Source organism: Acomys russatus, chromosome 3, assembly GCF_903995435.1.
Source record: "Acomys russatus chromosome 3, mAcoRus1.1, whole genome shotgun sequence".
NCBI classification, from domain to species: domain Eukaryota; kingdom Metazoa; phylum Chordata; class Mammalia; order Rodentia; family Muridae; genus Acomys; species Acomys russatus.
Window position 1 is genome coordinate 40,669,348 of NC_067139.1, and position 9,336 is coordinate 40,678,683.

Genomic DNA, 9,336 nt, shown 5'->3' on the forward strand with positions numbered 1-9,336 from the left:
CAACTACAGTTATGGATAATATCATTGAAGATTATGCAATGTGACTATGGGAATATATAAGATATGCCAAGAAAAAATGATGAACAGAGACTGGACAGTCAATTACCCATTCCTACAATTTCCATCTTTTTCTTTTTCCTTTTCTTTGGTTTTTCAAGACAGAGTTTCTCTGTCCCAGAACTCACTCTGTCGACTGGGCTGGCCTTGAACTCACAGAGAACCACCTGCCTCTGCCTCCTGAGCGCTGGGATTAAAGTCATGTGCCACCACTGCTCCTTTATAAAAATCCTTTATAACAAACGAAAACTGTGCAAATGAAAGCCAGGTGCAGTGGCACACACCTGTAATCCCAGCACTCAAGGAGGCAGAGGCAGGTGGAACTCTGAGTTCAAGGCCAGCCTGGTCTACAAATCCAGTCCAGGGCAGCCAAGGCTACACAGAGAAACCCTGTCTCAGAAAACCAAACCAAACAAGCAATGTGCACATGACGTGTGATCTAAAAGTGCAAGTGTTCCCAGTGGATCCATTAGCATTCAGGATCAGTAATAAATGCAGCGTGTGCGGTGAAACGGAATTCCTTTCATGTCGTCCCTGTGGTCTCGGGCATAGTCCCACAGGTGATAATCCAGGAGAACAGCGTTGATCTCACCAAGAGGTTTTTCGCCCCTTTTTTCAAGAAGCTCCAGAAGACAATCCCGGATTAGCTCAACACACCAAATGGAGCAACCTCTAATTTCCACCTCTTGTTTATCTCCATTTAAGAGCATTTCTCCTGCAAGAATTAAGAGGGAAAGAAAAAAAGGATTTAGAAACCTAGGTGTTTAAGTAAAATTAAGTTAAATTCACAGTGACAGAAGCTATGTCTGGCTTGTTTGTCTCAATACTCTCAGGACCTAGTATTACACTTTGCATATAGGAGTTCTTCAAATAAACTTGTTAAATGAAGACAAAATAGCCCTTGCCCTAAATTTAAAGATTTTTTTTCCCTTTTTCTTTTTAGCCAGTCCCACCAGTAACTCTAGCTGGCCTGCAGCTCACTATGTAGATCAGGTTGGTCTAGAACTCATAGAGATCTCTTTGCTTCTGCCGCCCCAGTGCTGGGACTAAAGGTGTGCTCTATGAGGCTGGGTCAGGGGTAAGGCTTCTTAAGAAATGAATCAGAACTAAACTGTAGAGACACAGTTGGTTTCAGCAGAAAGTGTTCTTACGGGTTTCCTCCATATAAGAACTGTGGCTCTGGGCAGGACCATTCAGGCCACCTGGAGCCAGACAGGAGGTATGGCAAGCACATTTAACCTCTAGCCTCAAGCAATGCTGCTCTCTCTGGCATCCCTGTTGTTTGGCCAGCAGGAGAATACATAACAATGCAGTTTTCTTCCACTTCTTTTGCCCCTGGGGTCAGCATGGAAATCCAAGCCTTCCTTTTCTGTTAATAAATTCCTTCAAACTTAACTATCATTTGCTATACTGCCAATCAGGGGAGTAACCCTAAGGAAGATGCCACCACCTAAGCAGACCCATTAGATTAGACTGATTGCAACCTTGACCAGAGAAGCCTAGCCAGGTGGAACCTGGGTTCCTGAACCACGGAAACTTTGAAAGAGTAAATTTTCTTGTTTTAGCTATTAAATGTTAGCATAATTTGTTACCCATTCTGTTTAGTAATGGGTTGAGCTCCCTTCCCTGGGAAGACAACACTGGAGACCTACCTTTGGTACCTGGGTATGCGACTTCATTGGGAAACAGGCATGAGCTAGGCATGGCTGTGCATGTCTGCAGTGCTGGCTACCTGGGAGGCTGCGGCAAAGGGCTGAAAACCTGAGGCCACCCAGGCTGCACATGAGACCTTGTCTCAAAATAGACTGGCTCGATTCAGTTGAATGCCCACACATCTACACATGTTTACCCACATAGGTATATATGATAAATGATAATTAATCAATAATTAATCCAATAATTAATCACATACACAGGTCATGAGCATTACAATTTAACAGCCTGTTAATTTTCAAATGAAGACACAGACAGAAAGCACGGCCTGAGGCTTTACCTAGTGAACCTTAGGTGGATAGTAACTTTATGTTTGTTTCACAACAGAAAATAATTCAAGTATAACAACTACTTAAAAGAAAAGCAGTAGAAACTCCTCTACCTAAGAAATAAACTAACATGAAAGTGACACACAGTTATTTTTCTTTTAAAAAGAAGTCAATTTTACATAAACTTCTCAACCTAACTTACTAATTAGCAGGTAAGAGGCCCAGATGTATGCCTGCAACTATGCCCAACCCTGACACACACATAGGTAAGCCTAGGAAACACAGCTCGGGGGGCTTGAGTAACACGTAGTAGCCACTACACCTGTTTTACACATCTCCCCGTAACAAACATGGGTTTCATTTTTATCAAGCTCTGAAGTTATAATGTCCAAGTAAACTGAATTTTCAATAGTATCCACTTTTCACAGTGCAAATAGGAAAAGCCATTTTGTGTGGGTGGTGGTGGCACAAGCCTTTAATTCCAGCACTTGGGAGGTGGAGGCTGAGGCAGGCAGATCTCTGTGAGTTGGGGGCCAGGCTGGCCTATGAGTAAGATCTAGGACAGCCAAATTTTTTTTCATTCCCTTTGTTGTTGTTTTTGAGACAGGGCTTCTCTGTGTGGTCCTGGCTGTCCTGGAACTTGCGAACTTGCTCTGTAAAACAGGCTGGTCTCAAATTTAGAGATCTACCTGGTTGTGCCTCCTGAGTGCTGGGATTAAAGGTGTGCACTACCATCCGGCTTCATTATTCTTATACATACTTTTTTTTTTTTTTTTTTTAGTCAGGATCTGACTATGTAGCCCTAGCTATCCTGTATCTCTCTACGTAGACCAGTCTGGCCTTGAACTCACAGATCCTCCTTCCTCTCTGCCTCCAAGGACTGAGATTAAAGGTGTGTGCTTTCATGGCACAGCCCCACCCCTCGTGCTCCCACCTCTCCCTCCCTCTTCTTTTTTTAATCAAAGGATCTCCCTCTGTAGACCAACTGCTCTGGAACTCCCTAACCTCCTGCTTCTGTCTCCTCAGTGCAAGAAGCTCCCACACCCAGCACACATTATCTCTACACTTATGCTTTGCTTTCTAAGCAAAAGAGAGCTGTTTGTAAATAAAACTAAACAGACTGAGCAACTGGCCATAGCACAGCAAACATGAAGTGGAGCTGCAAACCTGTGAGAAGCTTCTTTAGTAAGTCATCCGAGTATTTCAGGGCTCCAAGGTAAGCAAGAACCTGAGGCAGTCTGTAATCAGCAAACATGGTGATGCTGGAGATGTCCTCAAAGCAGCCATCTCCCTTTCCTTCCAACACACTCCATGTGTCTGCCACGAGAATCTGTGCTCGCTTGTAAAAGGAGATCCTTTTCCCCTGGCGATTGGAGAACACACATCACTGTACTTTCTGAAATCTTAATGTATACTATTTAAAAAGGGCACTTGATGGAGACAGAGACCATCTCAAAAGACAAAACAACTAAGCGTGAAAACATTTTTTTTCTTTTCTTTCTTATTTTTCTTTTTTTGGTTTCTCGAGCAAGGTCTGTCTATGCAGCTCTGACTGTCCTGGAACTTGTTCTGTAGACCAGGCTGGCCTCGAACTCAGAGATCTGCCTGCCTCTGCCTCCAGAGTACTGGGATTAAAGGTGTGTGCTACCATGCCTGGCAACAACAACAACAACAAAAAAAAACTTTTAAAAAGTATCTCATAAACATTATCACTACAATTTTTTTTCAAGGTACACCAAACATTTAGTCTTGATACCACACAATACTCAGGAGCCATTTTCTTTATTCCTCCCTCCGTCCTCCCAAGCCCCCAGGACTCAGGTTCAAACCCAGGGCTTCCTGAGTGCAAGGCAAGCATTCACCAACTAAGCTGTATCCCTAGACCCTTTTATTATTAATCATTTTCATACATGTATGTCTGCGTGACACATGTACGGGTGCCTGCAGAAGTCAGAGGCATCCGATCTCCTGGAATTGGAGTCACAGGAGGTGGTGAGTTGCCATGGGTGCTGGAATCAAAGTCTGGTTCTCTGGAGGAGGACTAGTAAGTGCTCCTTTTTTTTAAAAAAAGTATTTATTATGTATATAGTGCTCTGCCTGCATGTACACCTGCCTGCAGGGCAGAAGAGGGCATCAGATCATATTATACAGATGGTTGTGAGCCACCGCTTGGTTGCTGGGAGTTGAACTCAGGACCTCTGGAAGAGCAGTCAGTGCTCTTAACCTCTGAGCCACCTCTCTAGCCTCTAGCACTCATTTTCAGTATTATTCATAAATGTGCCAATGCTCTATAACCCAGCTAGTTATGATTTTTATATGTAAATAGCATCGCTTTTTAAAAATCCTTTAACTGAAAACAAGCTTATCTGTGCTGGGGTTAAAGGCCAGCGGTTAAGTACTTGTTCTGAGCTCAGTTTCAACCCAGTAAAAAGAGGGCTCTCATCTCATTGAAGCACAAGTCACATTAACGCATAAAATAACATAACTGTCTCTGGGCTTCTGACTGAAAAAAAAAATCACAACACTGATATTTAAACTGTTTCCTTTCAAATAATATATTCAAATTTATTTATTTATTTATTTATTTATTTATTTATTTATTGAGACAGGGTGTCTCTGTCTATCAGAGCCTTGGCTGTCTGGGACTCACTCTGTAGACTAGGCTAGCCTCGAACCCACAGAGATCCTCCTCTCTCTGCCTCCCAAGTGCTGGGATTAAAGGCGTGCACCACCGCACCTGGTTCTTAATTTACTTTATAGAAATAAAGAGGTAACGGAACAGTAAGCCAGGACTTATCAAATCACTGGGCAATAGGAAAAGTCAGTATGTAGTCTATGCAATGAAGCTGTCAATTATATTTAAACACAGAATAAGGATGTGTATATTATTTACCAGCGGGTCATCGGGGTGGGGGTGGGGGTGGTGTTGAGACAGGGTTTCTCTGTGTAGCCCTGGCTGTCTTGGACTTGCTTTGTAGATCAGGCTGGACTTCAACTCACAGAGATCCACCAACCTCTGCCTCCCAGATTGCTGGGATTAAAGGCGTGCACCACCATGCCTGGCAGATGTGGATTAATTTAACTAAAGAAGACTAACACATTGGAGCTATAGCATAGTGAATACTTGTCTAGCATGCATGAAGTCCCAGGGTTTTGCCTGTTTGGTTTGGTGTTTAGTTTTTGGTTTCTCTGTGTAGCCTTGGCATCCTGGACTCATTCTGTAGACCATGCTGGTCTCAAACTCACAGCGATTCACCTACCTCTGCCTCCCAGTGCTGGGAAGTCCCAGGTTTAATCCCCAGGTCTGGGGAGTAAAGTGTCATTTTTAGCAAAGATGAAGTTAGGGAAATTAGCCCTGCTGAGAAGTACCTGGACCTCTGCAGCCCCACCTACCCTAAGCCCCTCCCCCAAGTGCCTCAAATGCACATCAGTTTAGAGTACAGGAACATATTGGTAATTAAAATCTATTCCTAGCCTTAATGCCTGTGCTGCTTTGAATAGGAATGGCCTCCATAGACTCATGTGCTTGACTGCTTGGCCCATATGAAGAGCACTATTAGGCGTGGACTTACTTGAGGAGGTGTTTGGGGCAGCCTTTGAGGTCTCTTATGCCCAAGCTACAGCCAGTGTGGCAGTCTTGTGCTGCCTTCAGATCAACACACACACACACACACACACACACACACACACACACACACTGAAATGTAAAAAACCTAAGTAAAATTTAAACACCCAGAAAATGATATCATATAAAAATATTCCATCATAATGAGAAATAGCCTATTTCCTAACCTTAGGGTTTACCTGTTACCATCGGTTCAGACCTACTTTTATGAGATTAACGTTTCTAATGTCACTATTAAGGAATCTGTGGTGGGAGGAAGCTGGTTCCCAGCATCCACATGGGTGGTTCACGGCCATTCCTACCTCCTGTTCCTGAGAATGCAACACCCTCTTTGGAACTCCGTGGGTTCTAGGTATGTATACGTCACACATATACACAGGCAAGCAAAATTCATGCACAAAATAAACCCATCTAAAAAAAGAAAAGAAACTGGGGGGTGGGGTGGGCGGAGGGGTGTCAGTTGTTTTCCTGTTTCTGTGACAACTACCACAACCAGCAGCTAGGTAGAAAAGGAAGAAAGTATTGGGGTTTACAGTTCCAGAGGGGGAGTCCCTGGGGGTGGGTGGGGGCAGGGCAACAGAGCCCACAGCTCATACCCATGAAACAAATAAATCAAACCCAGGAAACATTCAGTGACAAGGATTCCAAAAGGATGAAAGGTGTCTGCTCGGAGCACAGAGCTAATGCTAATCATTTTAAAAGTGCATCCATCTGATTGTTCTGTGCCATGAAACAAATTATTATAAAAGAACAGTGTGTAAGAAAGAACATAGACCGAGCTTTTCAAGAAAAATAGTTTTCCTAGAAAAAAATCGGTGTACATTCTACACTTTTGATTCTCATCCAACTTTGTGAACTTTTTGTGCCTTTTATCCTCAAGTGACAGCATTCTATGGAGGGCTGAAACCTTTTAAGAGAATAAAAGACAAAATAAAGAAATCTCTGACTGAAAAACATAAAAAGTAATGGATTTGAAGCACAAATTTTGTTATTACAGTAAAATGAACTTCAAATTTTAAGCTACTAGCCTTAAAAACTGCTCCGGAAAGAGAGAGCGTTGACTCAGGGTTATTATGACTTCTAAAATCCCCCAGCAACAAGCTCACCTCAAACTGTGTCTCGTCTCTGTAAGAAGGAAAATTTTCAACAACCAGGTGCATTAACTTCTGCGCACTTTTTTCACTTTTCTGGACACAATTAAGAAAAGAGCCTCCAAATTTCTCCAGCAGAATCTTCCCAGTTTCGTTGAGAATCCGATGCCTCTCTTCTATTAAGGGCATGGGCACGGCTGTGTCTGAACGAAATATATTCCGAACCTGATCAAGGGTCACAGTGGCACAGTAGGAGGCGCTTGTTACTGGTATCCCTTTAAAGAGAACATTCAGAGATTTTTAGAAGTTGCAAATAATATGAGATCAAATTCGTGTTAAAGAAGACGCAATGTGGGGTGCTGGTCTAATCTGAGTACTCAGGAGGCAGAGGCAGCTGGATAGCATCCCCGTGAGCTCAAGACCAGCGTAGTCTGAATTCTACACAGGCCAGGACTACTTAGTCAGGAGTCTTTAAAAAAAAAAAAAATAAATAAAAATTAGGGTTGTTGTTGTGGTTCAGGAGGCGGGTACATGCACTGGTCATTCTTCCAGAGGACTTGGGTTCGATTCTCAGCACACATGGTGGTTCACAACCTTCTGTAACTGGATGCAATCCTAGGGATTGACACCCTCTTTGGCTTCGGTGGGCACTGCATGCACATGGGTGCACGCAGGCGAAACACCCATACCAAAATAAATAAATAAATAAATAAATAAATAAATAAATAAATAAATTGCCACACAAGTGCTCCAGACACACATCAACGGTGCACAACAATATTAAGTAACCCCTCCCCCCGCACCCCCACACTTGTGTATTTATTCATCCGCTACTGAGGACAGTAATGTGACACGAATACTTTCCTTGCATAAAACATTCTATAATCTGTCCTGTTCTTCAGGTGGTGTTCATTTTTCACTTGTTTTTCTGTGGTTTTCCGCTATGAGACTGGCTTGAAAGTACGTAGCTCAAGGCTTGCCTAGACTCCATAGTGATCCTCCTGCCTAAATACGCCCAACTTAAAGTGACATTTTTTTTTTTTTTTTTTTTTTTAAAGAAAACTGGCTCTGCCACCTCCGCTGATTGACATATATTGCTTGTGCCCGGCTTTTGCTTTAGGCACCTCCAGATGGTGCCCGCGGCACACCGGGCAGCAGCAGGTACGAGGGGCGGCACCCACCTTGGTCCAGCGCGCGGTTAATGGCGGCGCACAGGGCCCAGTAGCCCGTGTACGCTGTCCCGCCGTAGCGCACCTCACACTTGTGCTGCTCCTGCTCCGCCCAGAAGGAGAAGTTGAGCGAGTCCGCCACAAACACCCAGTTGAGCGCAGCTTCGTCCGCCCCGCGCGGGTTGAGCTCGTGCAGGGCCTTCCAGTGCTCCACGCGCCAAGCCGAGGCCGCGGGCAGCAGCAGCTCCGCCGCCCTGCGCACGCCCTCGCGGTCCACGAACACGTCGCGACTGTGCTCGGCCACGAACCTCGCCGACTCGCGCGGCGGCAACGGCGCGTCCATGGTGCCCTCGCCCTCACGCCACTTCGAACTTTGAGCCTTGGCTGCGGCCACGCCCACCTCGGGCCCGCTTCCGGGTCTGAGGTCCGGAAGTTGCTCCGCAAGGCTTCCGGCCGGCCTCAGTGGCTCCTGGGTCGGCCCCCCTCGTGTTTATCGTCGTGCCCCGGTCGCACTCTTGTCTTTGAGGAAGGCTTGCCATCGCGCAGGTCGTGGAGACTCATCTGCTGCCCGGCGCCACCCGGAGGCGAGGTGTAGACAGGCCTTCTCCGGCAGCCAGAGCGCGGGCTACTGGGCTGTACCGCACACTACCGGGAGGGCCTCTGTGCCCACACCCCAGAGGCCAAATGGATGTTAGGATTGATTGGAATATTGACTGAGTAGATAAAGGAACAGTATTGTTCTATTCTTTGTTTGTTTGTCTGTTTGGTTGGTTGGTTTTTCTGTGTAGCTCTGGCTGTCCTGGACTCGCGTTGTAGACCAGGCTGGCCTTGAAGTCAGCGATTGGGCTGCCCCTGTCTTCCAGAGTGCTGGGATTAAAGGGTATTGTTAAACCTTGTATCTGATTTTGCAGTCAATCACTGAATTTCCTGCTCCTGACAGGAACGACTGTGATTCCAGGTTTGCAAGTAAAGGGAAATGACTCAATGGTGAGGCCCCCCCCCCCGCCCCGCCCCCCGCCGCGTCCCCCAACCAATGGCTTAGGTTGATATTTTTGTGCAGAGGCCAGAAGAGGGCGATGGAGCCCTTGGAACTGGAGTAAGAGAGATTGTAAGCGGCCGTGCAGGTTCTAGGGTTCAGGCTTGGGTTATAGAATCACGTTACATACGAACAGGAATTGATTTCTTTCTTTCTTTTTCTTTTTCTTTTTTTCCTTTTATCGCCTTCTTTGGTCTAACTTCCATAGGTAAGACTTCGGGCACGATCTGAAGTAAGTGGGGAGAATGGACAGCCTTGTCTCGTTTCTGATTTTAGGAGAACTGCTGTCTCCATTTACTGTTGGCTCTGTTTGTTGTATATAGCCTCTATTATTTTCGGGTATGATCAGTTCATTTATTCCTAGCATCTCCAAGAC

At 45.2% G+C, this 9,336-nt stretch overlaps 1 protein-coding gene across 1 annotated transcript; it reads right to left on the reverse strand.

Moving 5' to 3' along the window:
• Positions 1 to 517: 517 nt before the first annotated feature.
• On the reverse strand, positions 518 to 8,286 carry Qng1 (Q-nucleotide N-glycosylase 1). Its single transcript, XM_051172628.1, has 4 exons — positions 7,937 to 8,286; positions 6,771 to 7,030; positions 3,207 to 3,402; positions 518 to 772 (listed from the first exon to the last, which is right to left on the reverse strand). The coding sequence occupies exons 1-4, from the start codon at positions 8,265 to 8,267 to the stop codon at positions 540 to 542; spliced, it is 1,020 nt and encodes a 339-aa protein (XP_051028585.1). The 5' UTR covers positions 8,268 to 8,286; the 3' UTR covers positions 518 to 539.
• Positions 8,287 to 9,336: the final 1,050 nt, after the last annotated feature.

Coding starts and splice junctions, on each gene's coding strand:
- Qng1 (XM_051172628.1), bottom strand. CDS start 8,267: ATGGACGCGCCGTTGCCGCCGCGCGAGTCGGCGAGGTTCGTGGCCGAG. Junction 7,031..7,936: donor TAACCGCGCGCTGGACCAAG/GTGGGTGCCGCC, acceptor TTCTCTTTAAAG/GGATACCAGTAACAAGCGCC. Junction 3,403..6,770: donor GAGACGAGACACAGTTTGAG/GTGAGCTTGTTG, acceptor TCCAATCGCCAG/GGGAAAAGGATCTCCTTTTA.